The following is a 26,894-nucleotide window of genomic DNA, read 5'->3' as shown; positions in this document are numbered from 1 at the left end:
AATTTGTGTACTCCTAACCTCTTCATCAAAGTAACGTAACTGGTTTCACTAGTCAAGGGGATACCCGGAATATATATGACCGGGAGCTCCGGCGAGTATATTACCTCCCCCTTAGTTTTGCGATCCAGGCGGGTCCAGGACCTGCATGTTAGAGCGACCATATCCTGGGGCGTGCCCGGTTGGCTTGGTGCCAGAAGTATGACCGCCCGCAGTAAGGCGGGGGATGCAAGCGCCCTCTCTTTTTCCACATGCCGCTGCCCTGCCGCCATTCCGAACCAATATCGCAGAAAACTAGCGTGCGCCACCTTATAATATATTTCAAAATCCGGCAGAGCAAGTCCTCCCTCCCGGACCGGTGCCACCAACTGCCTCCAGTAAACACGAGCCTGTTTACCCGCCCAGATAAAGTTCAGTACTGCCGCCCGAATATCCCGAAAGAATTTCTTAGGCACCGGAATAGGAGCATTCAGGAACACATAAAGAAACTTGGGGAGGATGGCCATCTTGACCACCGAAATCCTACCGTATAGATTAAGTGGGAGCGAGCCCCACCTGAGCAGTGCTGTCTTGGCTGATTCCAGCGCTTCCAGATAATTCCTACGGTACACCACCCCTTCCTCCCTTGCTATTACAAACCCCAGATATCTGGTGCTAACCAGTTCCCACTGAAACCCCCAGTTATCGGAAAATTGGGTCGCCGCCGCCATCAACGGGAAAATAACCGATTTGCTGGCATTGACTGTAAGCCCCGATAACTCCCCGAATAGCAAAACATCTCTCATAATCGGGTCCAAATTGGTCTCCGGTTGATGAATGAACAAGACCATATTATCCGCCTATAGTGAAATTACCACCCGGTGAGTATACAGCTGAACACCTCGGTGTATGTGCATGTCCCTCACCCGCTCCGGCCAGGACGAACAGCAGAGGGGACAACGGGCACCCCTGGCGTGTCCCACGCGCAAGCGATATAGGTTCAGTAGTCAGCCCATTCACCCTAATTCTAGCAACTGGATCTTTATATAGCAGGGATATAAAGGAAATAAACAGGCTCCCCAGCCCTAACCTCCTCAGAACCGAAAAGAGAAATGGCCACTCTACCGAATCAAACGCTTTATTAGCATCCAAAAGGGCCGCTATCACCGGCTCATCTCTGGACAGTGCTGCCATCAGGCCAAACATTCTTCGCAACCCGACTGATGTGTAGCGTCCCGGGATAAATCCCGCTTGATTGGCCCTGACCATCACAGACATCAGCGACGCCAGCCTGTCGGCCAGCACTTTGGCCAATATTTTATTATCAAGATTGAGCAACGAAATCAGGCGATATGAGGAACAATCGCCGGAGGGTTTCCCAGATTTCAACAACACAACCACCACTGCCTCCCGTAGGGACTCAGGAAGACACCCCTCAGACACTGCATGCTGATAGACCCGCAATAGATATGGTGCCAATTTATCTGCAAAGCACTTATAAAATTTGGCTGCAAAGCCGTCCGGGCCCGGGGACTTCACTCCCTTCAGCGATTTAATGGCCCCAGTTACCTCTTCCAAAGTCAGCGGCCTATTCAACCAGTCCCTTTGCTCATCGGTGCACCAATATAATCCCACGTCGTCCAAGTAAGCTTCTATCCCCACCTGAGTGGCCAGCGAATGAGATGAGTACAAACAACTATAGAATTTATAAAATGCAAGGGCTATTTTCTCATCTTCGAAACAATCCCTCCCCTCTTCATCAGTGATGGCTACAACTCTGTTCGCCCTCTCGCGTGCCTGAACAGCCCTGGCGAGCGACCGCCCCGGGGCCTGCCCTTCTCCATACTGCCGAGGGGCTACTCTATCTCACAGATATTTAACCTCCCTCTGAGCCAGATCATGAAATTCCTGGAGTTTCTGCATGATTTCCCCCTGTTGGTGCCTCGTAGGAGCGGGGGCTGCCTCTCGGAGAAGGCGCACCTCCTCCTCTTTGTCAGCGTATCTGCCTTATAATCCCAGATTCCTTAGCTATGCACACCCCACGTATCGCACACTTAAACCCTTCCTACAGGATGACTACCGAGTCTACTGACCCTTCATTATCTGCAAAGTATGTGTCTATAGCAGCTGACAATTCCTCCCTGAAAACAGCATCTGTGAGCTCCTCGCTTCTAAACCGCCAAGGAGGCTGTGCCCCCGCCCACCCTTGTACCTGGATGGACACCAGAACCGGAGCATGGTCGGACAGGGTACGCGCTAGAATTTCAGCACCCCGGACTTGGCCCAAGAGCGCCTGAGATACTAAAATAAAGTCTAACCGTGCCGCAGAGCTATATGGAGCAGAGAAATTGTAAAGCTACGGATGCCCGGGTATCTCACTCGCCATGGGTCCCCCAACACCCACACCTCCAGCATACCCTGTATTTTCCCCGAGCTCTTACTGCCCGAATGTCGACCACCACCTGTGCCATCCTGGGTCACATCCAGGACTGTGTTAAAGTCACCGGCCCACAGGATTTCCCCCTCCGAAATATCCCCAGCTGCCTCTCCACCCACTGCAACGAGTCAGTTGTGCCCGTATTAGACCCATAGTAGCAGATCAGTGTATATGGTTTCCCCTGGATGACCACCTGCTCTATCAGTGCCCGGCCCTCCCGGTCCTTCAGGACCCTGGTCAGTCGAAATCCCACCGAACTGTGTATCATAATGGCCACCCCCTGGAGTAGGAGTAGGAGGAAAAATACCTGTGGCACCCCCAGCTCTTACCAAATTTAGACTCGTTCTCAGCCGTCAGATGGGTCTTTTGGAGGAAAGCCACTCCTATCTGATGTCGCCTTAGGTATTGCAAAACCTTCCGGCATTTAGGTGGGCAGTTAAGACCCCTGACGTTCAATGACATGGGATTAAGAGCTGCCATCAAAGAAGCATGTGCCCAGGACCTCCCGGTTACCTCTCATAATAAGTATTCCCGTATCTACTGCCTTGCTGCACTCTCTCTCCCAGCCCTCTTCAACGCCCCTCCCCCCACCCAATTCTCCCCCCACCCCTGCCAACAACCCCCTAACCTGTCGGCGATTTCCCCATCCACAACCTCCCTTCATCCCCCTTACCCAACCAGAAACACCAACCTGCCCACCCAAAGTACCCCAACTATGAAACCCAATCACCACCCTAAGCAACATGGCTTCTGCTTTCGCTCAAGGGGTAGCTACAAGCCCGACCCTCCACAGCACCGCTATAAATGTTTTGTCTCCCAATTAGTACACACATCTAAGTACAAATGGAGATGGCCCCTTATCATGGTCTGAGCGTAACCCGACTGCAAATCATTAATTGTTCCTTTGTGATCTAGTGGCTCGCAGCAGCAGATCAAGGAAAGAAGCAGCTTCATCAGGTGTTTGGAAAAACAGTTCCTTGCCGTCGTGTTCAATCCGCAACCTAGCAGGGAACAACATTGCATATTTAATATTCCTGTCTCGGAGCCTCTTCTTAACATCCAGGAATGTTCTCCTGCTTGCCTGCACCTTGTCAGAAAAGTCTGGAAAAAATGTAATGGCGTCGCCCTTGTATGAAACCATCCCTTTCTCTCTGGCTTTCCGAAGTACAGTATCCCGTTCCCGATAGTTCAGCAGACGGGCGATCACCGGGCGCGGCGGCGCCCCTGGAACCGGTTTCCTCCCACTCGGCACCCTGTGCGCTCTTTCCACCACACAGTATTGGGAGAAGCCCTCCGATCCCAGAGCTTCACGCAGTATTTCTTCCACCAGTTTTTCCATGTTTCCCTGGTCTCCCGATTCGGACAGGCCTACAATCCGAACATTGTTTCTTCTTGACCTGGATTCAAGATCATCCAGTTTCTCCCTAAGCTCTTTAAGAGCTTTCCTGACTCCAGGCATTTCACTCGAAATTGATGCTGTTGTGTCCTCTACCCCGGAGATCCGCCCTTCCGCCTCATCCAGCCGATCACCATGTTTATCCAAGCGGACCTGCATATGGTCCATCTTACAAGTCAGCGTATCAAGCTTCCCATCCAACGATTGGATCCCGGACTGCAGCTGCAGGAACATGCCTTTAATATCTTGAAAGGCGGCCGCAGGGCCTGAATCCATCCCCGAAGTCCGGGGAGCAGCCGAATCTTCCACCGGTCCACTGCCTTTAACCTGACCGGGTGTCTCGAAGCAGAGCTTTGACTGTTCCCGCCTTTACTAGATTTCGACATAATGAGCAAACCCGGGCACTATCTGTGTTCAGGACTGGCCCACATAGATGGCACCACTCCTCCTAGCAGGGCACGGGTTCAGGCCCCCAACACCAGCACAGCCCCACAGTCCCACAGTTCCGCCGGAGGTCCCCTGCCCAGCCGCCGCCAAAGACACAGTCACTGCAGAGTCCTTCAGCCAGGCATAGGCCATTCACACCAGCCAGGCAGACTGTTGCCAAAATATCAACGCATGAGAGTGCTCAGAAAACAAGCAGGGGCCGAGATGGCAGGTCGCGGTTCAGAAGATATCCAGTGCACCCCGACAGACTGCCCCTCACCCTTTCCACGGATTAGAGGAACCGGAATGCGCCCAGCCGAAGGGCCCAACAGACTCGCTCCATACCTCCCAAAAGTCCACTTGGCAAGTTTGAAATTGTTCCTACTCTGTAAAAGTTGCTGGTGTACGAGTGTTGTAAACCTCTAGAACCCAATAAGGAAGGTTTCAGTGGCGATTGACACACTGCATCCCTTCCCAGTTCGCTCCAGGCCGAGGATCAGTGCATGTCTCAGGGTGAGAGCACGGTGGAGTGAAACAGTGCCAGCCTTCCACGTAACAATCACAATCTCAGTGAATTAGCTTTAGGCGATCTAAATATCCTCCGGGGTACGTGAGAAATCCACTGCCCAATAAGCACAGATGTTTGATTGCTGCGCACCCCCACCAGTTCGTCTGCGGATCCCATCCTCAAGTCGGGTGCTGCTATACAAGCACTGGGCCGAACACCATCCCCAGGCCCGATGCGCCGCTGATGTCTGCACAGCGCCGCGTACAGCGTGGCTCAGCTCCGTAGCCAAAGGGACCGCCAACCTTCGTCGCATGTACCGAGCGTATCGGGGCAGCCTCCTCCCGTGCAAGTCCTCCAGCCAGGGCCTTGTTGGCCCAGCACAGATCCACACCCTCCTCCAGGTGCCGACTCCCCCTCCTCTGCCAACGCTGCTCCACCAACTCACCAGGCGGGCGTCGCAGGTCCGGCAAAAGGGGCCGCCCGCCCGAGCTAAACCAAGGCCTGCAGCTCCAAGAATCCGGACCACACACCAGCTCCACACCGCCCGCCCGGCACAACACCGGGGACCGCGCTATCCTCCGAGTGCCCGCAGGCTACCCACCTCTACCTTCTCCTGCTGGAGTGCTGCAGCACCTCCTCTCACGAACCCGGCACAGGAGTCGGGAGCCGGGCACCACCTCGGTCCACTCTCCTGGTCGACCGCAGCACTTCTCCACCGTTCACTCCAATACCAGCACAAACTCCGGCCAAACGAACTTCCCACAGGGCACACTGCAGTTGGGGATCAAGTCAAACAGCCGGCTCCCGCTATGTATCATGGAGACCGCCGGAGATTAGACCGGATTTATGAGGTGCTGAGGAGTTTCACGAGTCCGCGGCCAACTTGGTCGGGCTCTCTAGTGCCCCCCCAAGTTTTCCTCAGAGTTATGTATGAGCCTGGCACCAGAGGCGCCAGGTCTGACTCCAAGTGGGTCTCAGATAAGACGGAGAGGTCTTTACAGTCCATGTGGGTGATCGACACCTGGCTCCAGTATGTTGTCACAGAGGTTTGGGGGCAGGGATCATGACAGTTTCTTTGGTAAATGAAGGACCCAGGCTTCTTTGAGGCACGTGGGTACTATACCTGTGTTAGCGGAGGCGTTGATAAAGTCTGTGATAAAGGGGGCTAGTTCAAGGGCACAGTCTTTGGTTAATGGCGCTGGGCAAATGCCCTCTTTGCATCTAGAGGGCTTTAGACTTTGTATGATTCTGATGGTTTTCTGGGTAGTGTCATTGTTAAGGTTGAGTAGAGGGGTATCGGCAAGTGGACTCTAGGCGTGGATAGGGATTTGTGTGTGATGCTGGGGTTTTTTGCCTGGATATTTTCTTTTAACATCACAATTTTCATCAGAAGGGCATTCTGTATATTGTTACACCAGGCAGAGTCCTTGTGAATCGGGGAGACTTGAGGGGCTTGAGTTTCCATTTCTTTAAGGATGAAGAATAACTCATTTGAGTCGGAGCTGGCATTGGGGATCGTTGTGTTGAGGGAGGAGGCGTTGGCAAGTATAGTGGCTTTTTTAAATGCATTAGCAATGATTGTGAAAGCATTTTCTTAAAGTTCAGAGGGAGACTTTTCCCAGTTAGACTCTACTAGTCTTTTTTCAGCTCTGAGAGAAGCAAGCACTCAGGTGTGCCAGGCGTTAATGTGGATTGTTGGTTTAGGTTTTTTGGCAGCAAGTGGTGAAATGGTGTTGATGGCGTTAGTGAGGGTTGCGGAGTAATGTTGTGCTAAGGGACACTGGGTCAGTGTTCTTTAGTCAGTCAGGATTGAGGGCTTTGAGGTAGGGGGTGAAGTTTTTCTTGGTATGTTTTTGTGAGCTGCAGGCAAAGGTGGACAGGGTGGGACTGATGGTGGGTATGGCAGGTGGTCTTGCTGGAAGTGAGAAGGTGATGATGTGATGGTCGGGCCATGGGCATGGTGAATGCGACAATTCGTGTCAGCCAGAAAGTCTAGTGTACATCCTTTGTTATGAGTGTGTTTATGGACTCGTAGGTCGAAGCTGAGGGAGGAAAGGGCCATAGTTAGTGAGGAAGCTTGTAGGTCCATGAGGTCCTTGAAACCTATATTGAGGTCACCTAGGAGGAGCGCTTGGGATGAAAGTTTGAGATTATGGCTTAGAAAGAGGAGTAAGTCATCCTCAAAAATGAGGGTGAGGGTGGGGCCTTGTGGAGGTGAATGGAGATCATATTAGTGGGGGAGGTGAATGGAGATCATATTAGTGGGGGAGGTGGTCCATTTAAGGGAGAAAATGTCAGTTATTGTCAAGTGCCGAGGGTTCTTGTCTGATGATATGGTGGTCCTTTACAATAAAGGCAGCACAACACCACCTCTTGAATTAGGTCTGTCACATCTGTAGATGGAGTAACCTGTGGGGAGGGTGAGTGATAATAAGGTCCCTGATGCTACGTGTAGCCAGGTTTCAGTGATGGTAAGGGCATCTAGATTGTTTGTGATTAAGAGGTCATGGATATCTAAGGCATACGCCGTCAGAGAGTGGGCGTTGATGAGGGCTAGCTTGAGGTCCTGGGTAGGGGTGGTGTGTGAGTTCAGTGCAGGTATGAAGGTGTAACTGGGACAGGCGAGGCTAAGGTTGTTGGTTGTGAAAGTAAATGTCCTGTTAGTGGAGGCTGTGTTGTCGTTTGGCATTAGTAATGTACTCAGATTTGGTAATGGGAGAGGATCAACATATTTCAAGGCAGTTGTGCAAGCATGTAAATCATAAACATTGTGCACATTAGAGCATGGGACAGGATCAACACTTTTCAAAGCAGTTGTGCTAGAATGTACATTGAAACCTTGTGCACATTAGAGCATGGGACATGATCAACACTTTTCAAAGCAGTTGTGCTAGCATGTAAATCAGAAACCTTGTGCACATTAGAGCATGGGAGAGGATCAACAATTTTCAAAGCAGTTGTGCTAGCATGTAAATCAGAAATGTTGTGCACATTAGAGCATGGGACAGGGTCAACATTTTGCATGACGTTAGCATGGTAGCATTTAACTCTGTGACAATATAAGGAGTAGACGAGTGAGCCTTGTTAGTAGTAGGTACACGTCTGTGTCTCAACTTCGGTTTGGCATTGTTCGAAGTAGGCTTACCCAAGTAGCTGGGACTGTGTGAGTAAGGGTACCTGTGAGGTTGCCTGAGGTTCATTTGTAGAAGCACTCAAGATGGTGGTGTTCCTGAAGGTGGGCTGTAGTCATGGGGAGGGATCATGTTCGAGATTATGATCGAACTCTGCTTAGGATGTTCAGGGTTTGGAAGTTTGCTGTTCCGGTTGAGGATGTTGCGGGCATGCCCCAGGCAAATCTATAAGATTGATATCCCAGAGGGGACGGTGCGGACGCTGATCCACGAGTTTCTGCCCATGATTGGCATAGGTATGGCATTGATAGCAATGGAGCAGGGGGTATGGCTAGAAAGGCAGGTATTGCGCTGGAGCAAATGGTGCAGCCCTAGCACTCCTGTCATGGACGACGGCTTGCAAGCGGTGGCAGAAGAGTAAGGTTCCAGCACAAGTCTGTCTGATACAGCGTTTGGTAAGAAGAGAGAGGGCGGGATGGTGTGGGACGGTGGTAGTTTGGAAGGGACAGGTAATTGTAAGGTAAATTATATTCTTTTCACATACCATGCAGTGCTGATCTCCCACGGATACCGGCCGGATACCGGGCAGGATCCGGGTGGGGCCGGACAGGGGATGTAAGCAGCCTTAAGTGTGGGCCTTGGGTGGGGGCCGGCAAAGCCAGCCGGCTTCCTGGAGGAAATTGTTGATACATCTGCATTTCGTCCCCTTCATGCAGTAGATGAGAGCTGCACATCTCCCCTTCTGGCCCTGAGATAATGCACAAAACTAAAAGTGCATCCTTCTCTGTCGGTTATGGGGGATGTCCGTTATGGTGCAATGCCTGCGCATGTACTTGTCCTGGTACATGCACTCCAGAGTGATAAATGAGCTGGCTGTGGAACGTGATACTGATCATATTATTATTTGAGCACATGCAATTCTGGCCTCCCAATGCACACATCAAGGAATGCTTTTGATATGGACATACCATGACCAGCACATCTCCTCTTGCATCTGGCTTGTTGATGTAATCACTCACTGATTGGTATCTCCTACCTTCCTGAATCTCTGCTACTTTCTTCCACAAATAGTGCTCTAGTCCCGCACAAGCAGACTTCAGGGATTCCCATCCTTTCCTGTTTTTCCACCACCACCCAAGTGCCACCCAATTTCAATTGTTTACTCAATCGACAGACCCCAAATGCTACCTTCCACTTGCCTCAATCTCTGGTACTTTCTCCTTCAAAAATAATGTGAGCATGAGTCTTGAATATGCACCCCTCAGTGATTATTTGCTCCTCCTCCCAAGTGTCACATGGTGTCCTGTGTCTTATTCAGACACTTCAAGAGATGGGCACTGACTGATAATGCCTTGCTCCCTTAATCGCTAATACGTTCCACCTCATAAGTCATTCAAGTGCATATCTCATAAAGCTGCTCCTTCTGCCTCTCCTCAAGTCACCCTAAGGCTTGTGTCTCATTCGGTCAGTTTAAAGAGAGTCAATGGCTGGTATATTTCTCACTTCCCTGAATCTATGTTACTTTCTCCTACCCCCAGAAGTCACTTGATGGTTTGTGTCTCATTACCATCTTCCCGGCATGGGCAACAATTGGTATCTCCTATCTCCCTGAACCTCTGCTACCTTCTCCCACAAAAATCAAGCAAGCTTGAGTCTCCTAACCCTCCAAAACGTAAAGTACAAGCTGGGCACATGTGCTGCCTACAGACACTAAAAGCCACCGATTGCCTGGTACCTTGTCCTGCCTCCAACAATCGCTGGTATTTTCTTCAGACTTTCATTAGTGTTTCATGCAAAGGTAAATGGCACATGAGTTTGTCTCTCATCACCCACGATGATCTCAGTCTCAGGGTTTCCCTCTCCCTAGTCTCATCAGACCCACTTAATGAGTGAATGTCCCACACAGTATAAACAAAACCTACTCCTAAATCTAACTCTTTGAGGCCTCACTCCCTCCTTACTTCCCCCCACACGCCTTGTGAATTGCTTTATGCTCCAATTTATTATCTCTTCCCTAATTTCCTAAAACAGCCACCACCAAAATCCTCCTGCCTCTGTAAAAGCTGCCTAAGACTGAAAATAGATTTGAAACATGTGTGCACATTTGTAGGCTGCAAGGTTAAACTTAGTTGAACTACATAAATAGTTTGTCCATGTTTCGACCTGAGCAAGTAAATTCATTCAGGCCCATCAGCAGGTCCTTTTCCAAACCCTTCTCTTCATGTCTGGTGATGAATTGCCTTCTGCCCTGCTGAAGTAGAGGGATGAGCAGAGCTTAAAGTGCTGTGAGAAACCAGAAGGTGTCTCACCCGCGACTCCCCGGAGATCTTTCATCCAGGTGACCAGGGCACGGTCATCGCTATTGGATCCAGACCCTGAGGGTAGACCAGTGCGGGAGGATCATCTGGGTGGTGGGTCCTCGGGAGTGGTAAAATCCTGTGCACAATCGAATATCTTCAATATAACTCATCCATAAAGTGAACCCTATCGAGGCCCGAGCCCGGCTGAGGGAGGTTTACTGGGGTTACAAGTTGCAAGGAGGTCCGAGCCCAGCTGAGGGAGACCTGGTGTGACTGTGGTTGAAAAGGGATCTGAGCCCGGTTGAGGGAGTCTCAGTGAGACATAGAAAGAAGTATCTTATCCCGGCTGAGGGAGATCCAAAGTGAATGTTACATGTAAAAATAGAATCACTGTGAACATTTTAAGAGAACTTAACGTGTGATTTGAATACCAGTGACATTCTGCAAGTAAAATGCTTGTGGAGAGCAAGAGACTTTGTCACAGAAGATTCCATATTGGTTTTGTACTGCATCCTGGTGCTCAAAGAAGTTGAAGTGTGCTCCAAGCTCCAGGGTGATGCCTTGTCCCGTGTTGAAAACATGGGGAGAGCTTATGACTCGTCCATCCTTACATATTGTTTTGAACACTATTTCTTTTAAATGTTACACTTCCCTAACTCTTGTATTATTACAGTAAGGATTGGCAATATGTTTTTTAGTATAGGCCCTTATTATTTAGATGAAGACTCCACAGAACTGTGTTTATTTTTACTTTGATGGTAGTAGCTTGCTCCCATCTCTAGATTTAGGATTAGATAGGTGTTTTTCTAACGCATTGAAGTTCAATAAACACACTTGAACTGTGATCACTTGTTTCTGTCTTCACTGTTTGATACCATGCCTTCCTTGCAGTGCCTATGCAGCCCTCGCACTTCTTCAAACTAAGAGCCAACACATTCATAAAATTAAAACAGGCACAGTTAAGAGATATTCCTCCTTTGCCTTTTGTGGTAACCTGGGATGAGTGTGTGAATGTGAAACAGTAGAAACCTAAACAACGAAATGTACCAACCAGTCCAAAATAAAGGAATGTCCAATCAAGGTTATGTATATGTATATATCCGCGAGTTCAGTTTCTTTCGGTGGCGTGGTTCTTGCTCCACGCCCTGCTCCTGCATTACCGACTCTGGGTGCTTTCCTCAACCGGATCGGTGAGTGGCCTTTTCTCCATTCTAGGTCAGCTACAGAGCATTCTGCTCCTGGCTCCATGTCCCGGTTTCTGCTTCTCCTTTGCATCTCCGTCGGCCTATCGTGGTTCCTCCTGGGAGGACTCGACTGCATGTTTGGTCTGTTTTCCATTTTTGTAGCGATCACACTAACAGATTGTCCCTATTGACTAATGCGCACTTGTTGGTTCCGTGGGGTGCTCTTCAGCACTCAGCGCTTCTTATTAGTCTCAATAACAACATTATTTTTCTTTACTGGGTCACCAATGATCTTCCTCGTTTTAAGATAGGGTTCACATGGGTAGTTTTGACTATTCCTCATCTCACTATAAGGTAGTGAGGTGTAATGATCAACCTTACATGTGTATATGGAAACTTGTGGAACTAAGCCTCCCTCCCTGTGGTTTGAGAGGGAGGTTGTAAGGGGTGGATGTGTAGCGCATTCTCCCTGTCGGGTCCTGACAGGAGTCACGGGTCGTCGAACGTCCGACGGAGAACAGGTCGAAGTACGACGGTGAAGTGGTCGCGTCGTTTCTAGCAGTGCTCGTAGGCGGGAAGCGCAAACGTTCGGCGAGGAAGAGGCGTGCGGGGCACCTCAGTGTCGATAGTTCTGGACCGCAAAGAGATGATGAAGAACTGTGGCCCAGCAAGGGCATCAAGTCGTCGGCGTCTCTGCGGTCTTTGGGTGGCGGGAAACCCACCGGTGGATGCTCCTCGGCGCGTCAACAGTCAGGCCTTCTCCAGCAGTATACGGTGGCGACGATGCGGATGAGAGCATCCGTGGATCAATGAAGTTCTTAGGCAAACGGGAGCACGGCGGCTCCGGTCGGCGACGGCGGTCGTCGACAGTGGCGGACAACAGTCCGGGCGCTTCTCTTTGGAGTTCCGCAGCAATCCCCGTATGGGGTCGGCAGCCTGTCGAAGGTCTCTCTACCAGGGAGCTTAGGCAAAAATCAGCTGTGCACGATGGTCCCTCTTAGCTCGGGAAGAGGGCACCTTACAGGTCCTCTCTGGGTCAGTCCTTGGAGGCACAGCAGCTTTCAGATTGTGAAGGAGAGCAACAGCAATTCTTCTCGCGCAGGAGGGCTTCAAGGTCAAGCTTCAGTTACTCCAGTTACTCGTCGTAGTGGACTTCAGCTTCTGAACACGATTCCTAGCAGTGAGAGGTCCCCAGATATACTGTTGGTCTCCCATTCATTCCGCTGGGTCACACTCAAGCATCCAATCATGACTAAGGCATTCATGCAGGCAGGCAGCCAATCAGGCACACGAGGTATTCAGGCCATTCACTTCTCTCCAGACACTCACAAGTTATGTGTATTGGGACAAGTACCGAGCCATTCTATGCTCCAAACTGCATTCATACCGGCTTCGGGTATGGCTGTCTCAGTCATTGTGTCGACCACCAGATACTAGACATCCACAACACAGAATGCATATTCGTCACACACTCTATTCACCCGGGTCTCACCCACAGGCGTACCCACAACATACGGTCATTGAGAAGGCTCCAGCCAGTCTGCTCAGCACTTCCCCACACTACCATATAAGGAACTTCCACCAAACAGCCAGTCAGGGGGAAGGGACAGAGTCAGGGCTTCCCGGGACTTCAGGAAGATCAAGTTAACAGGCGATGGAAGACAAGAGGCCAGGGGGGGCATTTTGTCTCCATCAGGAATCTACCGATTCCAATGACAGGGCCTGGGCATCCCAAAATGGAGGACGCTCAGGGCACCCGTCCTTTCAGCACGGAGCTGCCACCAGCCGTACCCTGCTCTGTGGGTCACACACAGGTGCCCAAAAACATACACTAGGGGCAAAGGGTTGTGCCCCTACCCATGGGTGCCATAAGGGTATCCCACGAGTCTGTTCACCAAACCAAAAGAGAGAGCTGCACCGCCAGGAGTCCCACATGAACTCATGCGCTGAAAACATCACAGAACACATGATAAAAAGCAGTAAAGGACAAGGATACGGAGGCCCTGTCCCTCCGATGCATTTCCAGCATCACACCCTCCCCATGTGATCCTCCCACGATGCACCACCTCAGGGGGACTATTGGAGTGTGGCCCCATGAGAAGGGTTCTGCCCTATTGGGGAAGGGATGACATCCAATGATTCGTCACAGTCAGTTCATAGTGGCATGTCTTTTCATGAGTGTCTTTTCATGAGTGGCATTTCATCTGTAGCAACTCCGTAGGCCTCATTACGAGTGTGGCGGCCCAGAAACAAGGGTTCCGGTAAGCTTACCAGCAGGCTTGTTTCCAGGCTGCCTCACTACAAGTCTGCCTGCAGCGGCCGTTGCGCCTGGCAGGTCTGAACCTGCCGTGCGCAATGGCTCCGCTAGTCAGAGTTGACACCAAATCACTGGCACCATTACCAATTGTGCCTGTGCTTCCGAGTCCCCATTCCCATTCATGGGAATGAGGACTTACCGAACCCCCACCTAACTTCCTGCTCCGCTGGGATTTGTAATGTCCCGGTGGCACCGTGAAGTCAGGCGGTGGATGCAGTGTTATGAGTACGGCAGCAACCCGCCGGCTGCACTGGCGGGTTACCGCCGTACTCTTAATGATGCCCTGTGACCTTTAATCATGGGCCACTAATAAGCACGCAACCACTAAAATCAGATGGATGTAGAAAAGGTAATGGCATTAGTAAGTAGGGGAACAAAAGAGTTGCCATCAAGTTTTATGAGAGTGCCAAAATGAAAAAAAGAACAGCTACAAAACTCAGAAAAAAGACCAACAATGAGGAACTCACGAATGGACAGATATGGAGCTGGTTTTATGGTGAGCTGGTCGCCCAGTAGTTTGCATGAATGTGATGTAAATGCAGGAGATTTGCATGATGGATTATGGCTATACCTCTTCTTCCACCATTAGGTCTATTCTGGTTAAACAAGATGAGACCACAAAGGGGAGATACATTTATGCCATCTAAGTTTAAGTGGCCATGAGGATGTAAAGGTTTTGGTCCAGGATGAAATGCACAATGCTTTGGTTTGGATGTTGCCAGCTCTGGCGTTGATTATCCTGGGTATAGAAACAAAGAAGTGCTCCAGTATAAGAGATGATGGGCCGCATTACCAGTTGGGTGGTGATGACAACAGTAATTCTGTCGGATGGAATTACAGTTGCCACCGGGGTGACCAGTGGAATTACTGCTGCATTACAGCGTTATGGCAGCACGCACACACTCTCTGTGAAAACAGTAATTTCGTCAGCTGGAATTCCACCGTAAATCCAGTTCCGATGGCAAATCTGCCTGGCTTCAGTGTAATTACCGTTAACGCCAGTCACGGGAAGTCTGGCAGCGCCATCTTTAAAAATCCAACCCTCACTCCCATTTCCTGTTGTCATCCAAAGACAGGAGACCCAGGTAACATGACACAGGAAAAGGGCAAAGGCAAGGTGCTGGACATGAAGTGTGCAAGGTGAATTTGTGCGAGTGTGTCCTTCAGGTGCTTTCAGATGAGGTTGTGGCACATGCTGATGAGCTCTATGACACCAGACACCGGAGTGCCTCTGGCCAGAGGAAGGATACCATCTGTGCCAGCATCGGGGACAGATTTGTGGAAGAAGGACAGTGTTGTAATGACCGGAAGGCCAGGGTCTGTAGCCACATTGTTAAACACAGACGTGAGAGTTCTGCCACAAGGAGTGGCACAGTGGAGGCCCTTATCCTGAACCCATGGGAAGAGGAAACCAGAAGCATCCTCCAGCAGAAGTGAAAGCAACCAAGCAAGGTGATGCTGGTGAGTATGAGTGTTCCCTCTCCCATGAGAATGTACTGGCCAGAAGCTCATCCTCTGCATGTTTCTGCAGCATAGATGGGCCTAATGGATAAGGGAATGGCCAACCACATGACAATGTGAACAAAGGCACTGTTAGCACATGCATGTGCAAGGGAAGGTGGAATACTGTGCAAATACACATGCTCTGCAGGGAAAATGTCAGGTGAGGTCATGCAACCATTAGAAGCACCCATGTGTGCTTGGAACATGCAAGTCCATCCCCTGCGACACAACATGTACAAGACATATTGCCAGTCCAACAGTCAATACAACTATGCATGTGCCATGTACACCCTCAGCAGACACTACTCTCACCTTGCATGAGCCATTCTCAATGGTCTGCACCCAACCCTGCCCATCAGACAAAATGTGTGTAGGATGACCATTCATCATGTTGCACAAGTGTCTTGCTAGCCCATGTACAACGATGCATGATGACTGACAGCATGCCATTGTCCACCCAACTGGTTCACAGTTGATTCCCGCAGATGAGGCAGGTCCACTACTTCCCAGGGGAACTCCTCTGGTAGCAACACTTCAAGCTCCACCCATGCAGAGGCCAGCCCTGGCAAAAGCAAGAGCGATGCACTGGGGTCAAAGCACAGCAGTGCCAAGTGGTAAAACGGGCACAGTCCCCACAATTGTGCCGAGTGGCCCCTGCACCAGCAGTTCACCTGGCACAGCTGACACAGCACCTGATGGAGACACACCACATCCAGCTGCAGCACCACCACCAGCAGCTGCAACTGCCACACCACAGCCAGCCCCAGTGGTGATCCCTAAGGATCAACAGCCAACCACTGGCACACATGGCTCAACACCTGCACCCACCCATTTCCCCCCTGACTCTATCATCACCTGAAGAAGACAGCCATTCCCATCGCCAGGATGATCTGGCTACAGGGAATGATGGCGGTCGTACACCTGATGCATAAGACACTGGATTCAGGTCCTCCTGAATCCTGGTCCTCTCCATAGCCCACAGGCTGTGCCGCAGCATTCAAAAGATGCCATCTGGAGGAGGCTGGACACCATGGAGTATCACCAGATGAACATCGAGAACATGGTAGAGATGAAGGTGCAGCATTTACAGGCCATAAGGAACTCTGTACAGGGCTCCTCAAGGCGAATAGCCAGATGATTGAACCACCAGGTCCGCCAATAATCAATGGTGACTGCTGCAGACGCAGCTGTGTCCCAGAGGGTGAGGGAGCTCACCAAGGGCATTTCAGCATTTGCCAAATCTATGCACGACAGCATGCTCCTCACCCTGCAACACCTCCGGGCCCAGTAGTCTGAGCCTTCGACCTCAGTCACCCCCACAGAGTGGTAATTAGCTGGGAGCCCACACAACTTCTCCTTGCGCAATGTTGCTCTTACCACCTCTTACAACTTTGGTACTCAGACGGGGTACTCACGGCTCTTCAGACTCTAAGATCAGACGTGAAGAGGTAAGAGGCGTCCCCCCGGAGGTCCAGAGGCCAGATAATCTGTCCTCTGTGCTCCCCAGGGGGCCGTCCCCAGGGAAACCCTCTTGGGGAAGAAAACCCAGACTCTGCAGGTGTAGAGGAGGATCAGATGCACAATGTCCGTAGTGTCAGGTAGAAGGACGAAGAATATCCCAATCCAATCGGTGCAAAAATGGCTGAAGATTCTTGAATGCAGTAGAATACATAGACGGCTATAGCAAGACGGTAAGGAATGGGGTAGCAGAATAAAGGGACAGAGGAGAGACAGAAGAATGAAAGGAGAGAGAGAAGGACAGCTAGATCCGTGAAGAAGAAGAGTTAGGTAAGACAAAGCTGAGACGGGTGAAAGGTAAGCACAGAAAGAAGCCGTGAGCGGCTGCAACAACAGAAGCTGCAAGCGCAGGCTAACCGAAGCCAGAGGAAAAGAAATGCCGAGGGCGGCAGAAAAGGTAAGCAATGGAAGTAGCCGCGAACGGCTGCAAAGAACAGGGTCCGCAAGCGGCGGTGAATAGGAGATGGAAGGATAGGATGCCAAGGGCGGCAGAAAAGACAGAGAGCAGATAACAGAGCCGAGAACGACTAATAGGCGATAGGCTCTAAACGAGGAGTCGGAAGCGGGACGAAAGGAATAGGAAGAAACCGAAGTGACAGTGACTTGTGAAGGAAGGGAAAAGGAGGAGGAAAGAGGGAGGACTCAGAAGGAGGTCTGAGTGAGAGCAGATACCAAAAGATACGAGCGAACAACAACAAGGGAGCAATGCTATGAACAGAGTAGCAACGCAGTTAACAGTTTGTTCGCGGGGAGTAAGTACGAACAATTGGTAGAAAGAGAAGAAGGACAAAGTGTAAGAAAAAGACTAGACCTGCATTGTTAGTGGATAGAGATGTTATCAAGGAGCCGCCATCTTGGATTCCAGTGAGTATATCGTGGTTGATGTAACTTCCAGTGTCTCCATAGGCTTCTAGGAGTTCTTCTAACAGTATGCCCTCCCCGTGGGGGGAAAGGACCGGGTTTCCAGGGATGGAATCGATGGAATTTCCTCACCAAAGCAGGTGCATGCACTGCGGATGCTGGTTCCCAAGTTCTGTCAGATGGACCGTACCCCTTCCAATCAACCAAGTATTGTAGGGTACCTCTGTGATACCTGGAATCAGCTATGGCGGAAACTTCGTATTCTGGTCCTTCTGGTGTATCAATAGGAAGGGGTGATATCACTCCTTGTCTGCAGAATCTGTCAGATACATGAGTTTTTAGTTGGGAGACATGGAATACATTGTGTATCCGTGACCATGAAGGTGGTAGTTGTATCTGATACGATACCTTTCCAATAGCCTTGAGTACCTGAAAAGGACCAAAGAATTTGGGAGATAGTTTGGAGGGTAGCAATCTTCTGGGTAAATAACGAGATAACAACCATACGAGATCCCCTTGTTTGTACGTTGGTTCTTGGGATCTTCTTTTATCAGCTTGGACTTTGGTTCTCTGTTGAGTGTCTTTCAGGATGGTAAGGGCAATGTTATGTCCTGATTGAATGTGTGCCACCCACTCCTCTACAGAGGGGGAGTTTGTTATCCGAGTGGCTGTGATGAGTACAACCACAGGATGGAACCCACAGTTACAGTAGAATGGGGACATCTTGATGGCGGAATGTTGAGAATTGTTGTAAGCAATTTCTGCATATGGTAATAACTCATTCCAGTTATCCTGTGTGGCGGATACAAAGCATCTGAGATATTGTTCCAATGATTGATTTAATCTTTCGGTTTGACCATTGGCTTGTGGATGGTAACCTGAGGTAAGATTCCGGTGTATGCCTAAAGCTTGGCAAAGATTCTTCCAAGAGGCGGAAATGTATTGTGGCCCTCTGTCAAAGATGATGTTCTTTGGTAAGCCATGTAAACGAAAGATAGTCTGTAAGAAGCACAATGCCATCTGGGCAGCCGTTGCAAGTTTTACCATGGGAATGAAATGTGCCATTTTAGTCAGCGAATCAATGGTCACCATAATGGTGGTGTTGCGATTGGAAGGAGGCAATTCCACAATAAAGTCAGTCGAAATCCTTTCCCAAGGTTGATTAGGAATGGGAGGTTGAACTAACTTCCCTATAGGTAGTCTTCTTGTTGTCTTTTCCTGAAGACATACAGAACATCTCTTACGTCCGAAGAAACAGATGGCCACCAGAAATGTCAATTGACCAGTTCGAGGGTGTTGGCTATTCCCCAATGTCCTGCGATTTTGTGGTTGTGACACATGTATAATACCTGTGTCCTGAGGGATTCAGTAGGCACGTATAGCTCTGTGTTGTGGTAGTACAATCCTTGTTCTTTCTGGAGTTGGTACTTTTGGATATCCATTTCGTTGATTCCATGGAGCTGTTTGCAAATGTCCTGAAGAAAGGTGGATACCAAAAAGATAAAAGTAGCTTGAGGTCATATTTACTCTTGTATGTGGGTTTCTTCTGTTTGTAGACTCCGGGATAAGGCGTCTGCCAATTGATTGTTGGTTCCAGGAATGTGAGTAATGATGAAGTCAAAGGAGGAAAAGAAGTAGGCCCAGCGGGCTTGGTGACTGTTCTGACATTAATAGTTTTGGAGTATCTTCAGATTACTATGGTCAGTTCTGATGGTGATAGGATGTCTTGCACCTATTAAGAGATGTCTCCACTCTTGGCATGCTTTCTTAATAGCGAGTAGTTCCTTCTCAAGGACTGTGTAGTTTTGTTCCGAAGGAAGTAAGGTTTTTGACATGTAGGCTATGGGGTGTTCGACACCCGACAAGGAGGCCTGTTTTAGCACTCCCCCAATAGCCGAATGTGAGGCATCAGTTTCAAGAACAAATGGTTTTGTTTGATCTGGTAATCTCAGGATGGGTGCAGTGGAAAAGTTTGTCGAAGGCTTGTTGTGTCTCTGTAGTCCATATATATTTTTTACCCTTTTGAAGAAGAGTGGTCAAAGGTTTGATGGTTTTTGAGAAGTTAGGGATATATCTACGATAAAAGTTCGAGAATCCCAGGAATCTTTGGATCTCTTTTACCCCTTGAGGAGCTTTCCATTGCAGTATGCCTTGTACCTTTCGTGGGTCCCTGGAAGCCCCTTCGGCAGAGGATAAACCCCAAATAGGGGATACTAGTTTGAGGAAACGAACATTTCTCCAATTTAGCAAACAAGTGATTGTATTGTAGACGGTGGAGTACTTCGGAAACATGTCTTACGTGTTCTTGTAGATTTTTACAAAATATCAATATATCACTAAGTAGACAATTAAGGAATGGAGGAGTAAATCAGAAAACAAATGGTCAACAAACCTCTGAAAAACTGAGGGACCGTTCGCTAATCCAAATGGCATCACACGATACTCGTAGTGGCCAAATGGTGTGCGGAACGCGGTCTTCCATTCGTCTCTGCTTTTTATCCGAATCAAATGGTACGCACCACGTAAATCCAGTTTTGAAAAGACTGAAGCACCCCTGACTGCTTCGAGGATGTCTTGGATAAGAGGTAAGGGGTATCTGTCTGTGTAAGTGACCTTGTTTAATCCTCTATAGTCTATACAGGGTTGAAGTTCTTTGCAATCCTTCTTTGGTATAAAGTATAGCGAAGCCCCTGCTGGACTTTTGGATTCGGTTATCAATCCATTGCGTACATTGGTTTGTAAATGTTCCCGTAAGGCTTCCTTTTCTGGGTTAGAAAGAGTAGACATTCTTCCAAAAGGGATCTGAGCATCTGGTAACAGCTCAATGGCGCAGTCATCTCGTCTGTGGGGAGGCAACTCCTTGAATTCCTCGTTGGAAAAGACTCTGTGAAATGTATGATAGCTCTCAGGCAGCAGATTTAGATTCAGTACTACAGAAGAGGAATTCTGTGGTGCTACTTGAGTTTGGGAGATATGTACGCCAGTGTCACAGTGGGGTAAGCATGTTGCGATGCAGTACTCAGATCCCAAAAACATAGTTCCGGCCTTCCAGTTAATATAGGGGTTATGTTTTGATAACCAAGGAATTCCTAGGATAATAGGATAATGTGCGGCCTTGATAAGGTCAAAGATCACCTCTTCTTGATGTGTGTTTATCTTCATCGTAAGGACCGAAGTATTTTCTTTGATGAATCCTGAGGACAGTGGTTCTCCGTCTACTCCTTCCACCGGTATAGCGGTGGTCTTGGATAGATGGGGTATCTTATGTTTGTATGCCCAATCAATGTCCATAAAGACCTGCCGCACCACAATCCACCAGTGCTGATACCTTTTCGATTATAGAGTCCTGGAATTGGATGGTTAACGGTAACACTACCATTTGCGGGGCATTCGCTACGCAACTGAGGGAACGCTTCAAAATGGACCCGTTCACGGTTCCCCTTATGAATGGGTGGATGCGTTTCCCGAGCGCGTGGAGGAACCAGGTTACAGTCTTTAAGTACATGTTTGTCGGATCCGCAATACATGCACAACCCCAGAGTACGTCTCCTGTTCCTCTCTTCAGTTGTAAGAGGGCCTCAAGTAGTGCCTATTTGCATAGGTTCATCTTCGGTGGAACGGGATGTCTTGAGTGTTTCACTTCTAAGAGAAGATGGTATTCCTTTTGCCTTTCCTTTCCTTTTCTCCGAATTTCGTTCTTGGATGCGATAATCCATTTGAAGAACAAGAGTGATCATCTCTGCAAGATTATGTGGGCGGGGAACACGAGATAACCCGTCCTTTAATTCCTCGTTAACATTTCTTCTGAATATGGTTAAGAGGGCATCATCGGACTATGCTGTCTCGTTAGCCAAGTGTTTGAATTGTGTAATAAAAGACATTAGTTCCATGGTTCCTTGCTTTAAATCAAGAAGGTTTTCCTGGGCTGTAACCACTAATTCTCTGCGACCAAACATGGCCTGGAGACTATTGAGAAACCCTGCCAAAGAGTATAAGAGTTGATTGTTAGTGGTCACTAATGGAGTAGCCAGCGCACTACCAGATAATAAAACTAACCTTGGACCGTTCTGTAGGAAAAAATCCCGGTTTGAGCGTAAATTGTACGGTACAAGAATCTATGAATTCTTTAAGCTTCCTGGGGTTGCCTTCATATTTGCCCATAGGTAAGGGTCCTGGAGGTAATTCAGTCCTTGTATTTGCCATTTGGCGGAGCAGGGTATTTTCATTCCCTAATCCCTGCATTTCTGTATTCAAAGTCTGCACCGCAGCCATCAACTGCTGGATTTGTTGATCCATGCTTCTATTTCCTTGGCGTTGCTATCTCTTACCACCTCTTACAACTTTGGTACTTAGACGGGTTACTCACGGCTCTTCGGACTCTAAGATCAGACGTGAAGAGGTAAGAGGTGCTCCCCGGAGGTAAAGAGGCCAGATAATCTGTGCTCTGTGCTCCCCAGGGGGCCCCCCCCTGGGAAACCCTCTTGGGGAAGAAAACCCAGACTCTGCAGGTGTAGAGGAGGATCAGATGCACAATGCCCATAGTTTCAGGTAGAAGGACGAAGAATATCCCAATCCAATCGGTGCAAAAATGGCTGAAGATTCTTGAATGCAGTAGAATACGTGGTTGGCTATAGCAAGAAGGTAAGGAATGGGGCAGCAGAATAAAGGGACAGAGGAGAGACAGAAGAATGAAAGGAGAGAGAGAAGGACAGCTAGATCCGTGAAGAAGAGTTAGGTAAGACAAAGCTGAGACGGGTGAAAGGTAAGCGGGGAAAGAAGCCGCGAGCGGCTGCAACAACAGAAGCCGCAAGCGGAGGCTAACCGAAGCCGGAGGAAAATAAATGCCGAGGGCGTCAGAAAAGGTAAGCAATGGAAGTAGCCGCGAACGGCTGGAAATAACAGGGTCCGCAAGCGGCGGCGAATAGAAGACGAAAGGATAGGATGCCAAGGGCGGCAGAAAATACAGAGAGCAGATAACAGAGCCGAGAACGGCTAATAGGCGACAGGCTCCGAAACGAGGAGTCGGAAGCGGGATTAAAGGAATAGGAAGAAACCGAAGTGACGGTGACTTGCGAAGGAAGGGAAAAGGAGGAGGAAAGAGGGAGGACTCAGAAGGAGGTCTCAGTGAGAGCAGGTACCAAAAGATACGAGCGAACAACAACAAGGGAGCAATGCTATGAACAGAGTAGCAATGCAGTTACCAGTTTGTTCGCAGGGAATAAGTATGAACAATTGGTAGAAAGAGAAGAAGGACAAAGTGGAATAAAAAGACTAGACCTGCATTGTTAGTGGATAGAGATGTTATCAAGGAGCCTCATCATATTGTGGTTGATGTAACTTCCAGTGTCTCCATAGGCTTCTAGGAGTTCTTCTAACAGTGGCGTGTACACTACGCAAGCAGGCTGGAAAGGCCAAGAGGCCACAAAAATGACTCTTATCATCACCACACTATTTCACTGTGCACAAGGGAGGTGGGTGGATGTGGATGTGGGTGTTGGTGATGGCGAGGTGGGTGGATACGGGTTTTGAGGATGGGGATGTGGGTGGATATGAGTGTTGGGGATGGATGTTTTGCACAGTTCACTATAAAACACAAGTTCACTTGAACAAATGCAAGGAGAATGATTGTGTGTGAAGGTGATCCATTCAAAATGTGGTTATATGCAAATGTGAGAAGCAGGTGAAACGTAATTGTCTAGAAATGATTGTCAATTAGTTCTTCTTGCACCAGACAACTGTACCTGCCTTCCTCACACTCACTATGGGACAGCTTTTCATCTGCAGACAGTCCATCATTGTCTACTGGGGGCAGGCATGTCCTCATCAGGGGGCTGTGGGACATTTTGCCTGAGTCAGATGTTGTGGCACAGGCAACAAATATGTGGCCAACCTTCTCTGCTCTATACATCAGGGCTCCACCGGTCCAGTGGAAACACTGGAAGCGTCCCTTCAGCAGGCCAAAGGTCTACTCTATGCATAGCCTGGTCCTAATGTGTGCCTCATTGTAGGCTCCCTCCTGTGGTGTATGTGGGTTGCGCACAGGTGTCATCAGCCATGGGAGCTGGGGGCAAGCAGAGTCACCTGCAAGTGCCCAGCTCACAATTAGTTTGTGAGATACATGGCCAATGATCAGATTTGCAATGTGCATGTTGCCTGGTTGGACCTTTGCATTCTGTTATGACTTCACTTACAAGGTTTGCAGATGACTTGCCATCCCTGTCTGGCAGTGTTGAATTGTCATTGTGCAGAGTTGAACTGTGGCTTTGGCTGTGTAGGTATGTGTTCCCTATGCATTGTGGTTTCTGTAGTCCTTTGTTTGTGTATTACTTACCTGCTGGGGCATTATGCATTACCAAAATATTACTGCATTCTCTTGCAGGGTCTTGTCCTGTGGGCTGCTGGATGTCATGCGCGTGGTGAGAGGGAAGGTCCCGCATGTACAGGTCCTTGACAGGGCATGCATTGATCAGCAGTGTTAATGCCCTCCCTTCACATTTCATTTTACCTGTGTTGAGTGATTTTGTCTGATGGCACTTGTATTCACCCAGTATCCATGTCCGTTGGTGTCTGTGACCCTCCATGTATTCAGGCAGTGTGCTCTTCCGCAGGGCCATGGCATCGTGGGTGGAACCAGGAAAGCAGACGCAGCAGTGTGTGATCATAAGGTCAGCATCGCAGATGACCTAGACATTCATTGATACTGCTTCTGTTGTGGTATGCCTCTTCGGATGCTTGGGGAGGGGTTGCAACCAATGCCACATGGGTGCAGTCCAGAATGGCAGTTACATTGGCCATGTGGGCTGCTCAGTAAAAACATTCCTTTGTTGCATTTATCTGTGCCAGGTTGGTGGGCAGAGGGATGTGCTGTGATGCGTGGCGCAGCAGTGCTTCCAGCACCTGGCCAAGCACAACTGAAAATGTGGGCTGAGACTTGCCATGCAGCATGCCCACAGTGTGCAGGTAGGTTCCCGTTGCAAGAATATGAAGGGCCCACACCAGCTTCAGCAGCAGGGGAAAGGCAGTTCTGGTGTTGATCATGCTGTGGATGTCATCGTTGATCAGGGAGAGTAGCTCTGCAATGGTCTCCCTGTTCAGACGATACAGGGTTATCAGCTGGACATCATTTAATGTCAGGGTGAGGGCCTGGCCCCGGAAATGGACGCTCGCCTTGCATGGTGTCTCCTCCTCCCTCTGCTCCATGTGCTCGGTGGTGCTTTTCGTGCCTCTTCACCTCAAAGTAGAGCGGAAGTTGCTGCATGTCCCAGTTTGCAACTGCTAGTGGCAGCATGGTGTTGGAAAGTGTATTTGTATCAGGTGTGAGCAGAGTGGATTTGGTGCAGCCGAGACTTGATCTTAATCACCTGTAGTATTTACCTCCATCCTTTGGCTGCTGGTAACTGCACTTTGATTTTGCAGGTAACACCGTTGGTGCGTATTATGCCGGTGCTAATTCCACAGGTGCAATTAGCGCCCACCCCTTATTCAGCGGCGTGGTCAAAGTGGCAGTAATTCTGTTACCATCACTTTTACTGCATGCAGCCCAACTCGTAATCAGGCCCTATGACTGTTAAAGGTGGATGTTGCACAAAATCAGAGTCAGGGCGGAGCATTTGGGCACACTGCATGGCATGCATAGAGTGGGGGTGATATGGCTTCCAATTTCACCATTTGGGCTGAACTTTAGAAGATCAGGTGTGGGCATGATCGCTGTTGCCCTGCCATGTCCGATTTCAGAAGTAGTGATAAGACACAATCCTATGTGGACCAACAAACTCTCAGCATCTTCGATAAACAGTGAGAAGGACTGGAATTCCGGGGAAGCGAATGAGACAAAGAAATACAAATGATGGATTGAAAGACCTTACATTGTGAGGCACAGAAAACCGAGAATACGTCTTATGAGTTCTGAAGATTCAAGTCAAAATTCAGAAACAGTGACTGCATCTGCAATTCTCATACAGTACCTTGTCTGTGTGACTTAGCCTAGGCACTCAAGAAAAGCTTAAACACATAAGTGCTTTACAGTCATACTCACTATTATCTCCAAATTTCTTGTTTGTTTGCAGTCCTCTCATGGGAAGTTTTAGTTTACTACTAGTGACAATTTCAGATTAATAAAATGTGCTCTGTCAGTACCTCTTGGAGTTCTCATTATAAGGTTTAAACATCTCTTAGGCCCTCACAGATATTGTATATTTGTTTTGCCAAGTCATGAAACTAGGGGTCAAAACCTAAAAGTGAGGATTACATTAAAAACTTAAAATCACCCATTTTTGACAGGTCCCTTTACTCATGCCTCTTTGTGACCTGTCTGGGATTGCACGCATCAAGACTGCTGTGTTGTTTTAAGCATTTACCCAACTTGGCCTATTGTTCTTTTCTGCAGGATCGCCCGGATTGAAGAAGAGCGAAGAAGATGATTCTAAAGAAGCATTCACTTTCCACAAACCCTCACGTTTTAAAATGCCAATTCAAGGTGAGTCTCTGGGACTTTCCTGCAGGTTGAAATGAAATAAAAGGCCCGTCCGTCTTCAGAGACCTGTTGAAACACAGTGTGCAGGGATTGGGCAGAGTTTATATGCCTGCTGCTGATTCAAGATGGCTGCCATGTAATCACTTGCTTTTGAGAGTTTGGAATGCTGGGCATTATGGTTGTATTAGTATGAAGGGTAGGCAGCTGTGTTTTGAGATGCAGTATGGAGGTGATGTTTACTGGGTTCCACATGTGAGGCTGTCTGTGGAAATGTACTGTCTATGAGGATGTCAATCCAGGTGTGAATCTGTCATCTCTATCAGCCAGTCCCTCAGGTGATTGTGTCACCACATCTGTCTAGGATGATACGCGACAGGTGTGGGTAGCACATGTTCCATTTATCAGATCCAAGCGCAGGCTTGTAAACTGGTAAATGTGGGCAGATTCTAAATAAGTAGTGAAAATGTAAGGCATGTAGAGAAAACTCCCGTATTAATTTGCGCTGCTTTTAGAAATGCGTTGGTCACCTTATTATCAAAGGCGACCTGCACATTTCAGGAAGGGCTCTAGAGTAGTGCAAAGAGTCTCTGTCCAGCCTTCTCTAATACATTAGTGTCGGGAGTGCACGCACATGCCTTCTGGGAGCTGCTGTCCTGAAATCGACAATAGAGAATTCTGGGCAGAAACGAGGCTGATTGGCACTGTGGAAGGGGCAACGTTACCAGCAGACATATACAATGCACACTCAGTGGGCTCAGAGACTGGGACTCCCCAACTCCATCACCCTCCCTCTGCAGTAGGACAGCCTCTGGCATACACCATGGCAGGCTTCCCATAACAGGTTGGGATTTGGCCTACCCCCCG

At 49.0% G+C, this 26,894-nt stretch overlaps 1 protein-coding gene across 2 annotated transcripts in view; it reads left to right on the top strand.

Annotated features, from left to right (window-relative positions):
• The window catches only part of LOC138580115 (E3 ubiquitin-protein ligase TRIM39-like), a 581,904-nt gene that overhangs the window by 462,329 nt on the left and 92,681 nt on the right, over positions 1-26,894 (top strand). For both annotated transcript variants that reach the window (XM_069650391.1, XM_069650392.1), the window contains exon 11: positions 25,944-26,033. In XM_069650391.1, the coding sequence (XP_069506492.1) occupies positions 25,944-26,033 (90 nt within the window). The remainder of the gene's footprint in view (positions 1-25,943; positions 26,034-26,894) is intronic.

This window comes from Ambystoma mexicanum, chromosome 3p (assembly GCF_040938575.1).
Source record: "Ambystoma mexicanum isolate Mex_15411 chromosome 3p, UKY_AmexF1_1, whole genome shotgun sequence".
Taxonomy (NCBI): Eukaryota; Metazoa; Chordata; class Amphibia; order Caudata; family Ambystomatidae; genus Ambystoma; species Ambystoma mexicanum.
This window is presented reverse-complemented; position numbering and strand designations above follow the sequence as displayed.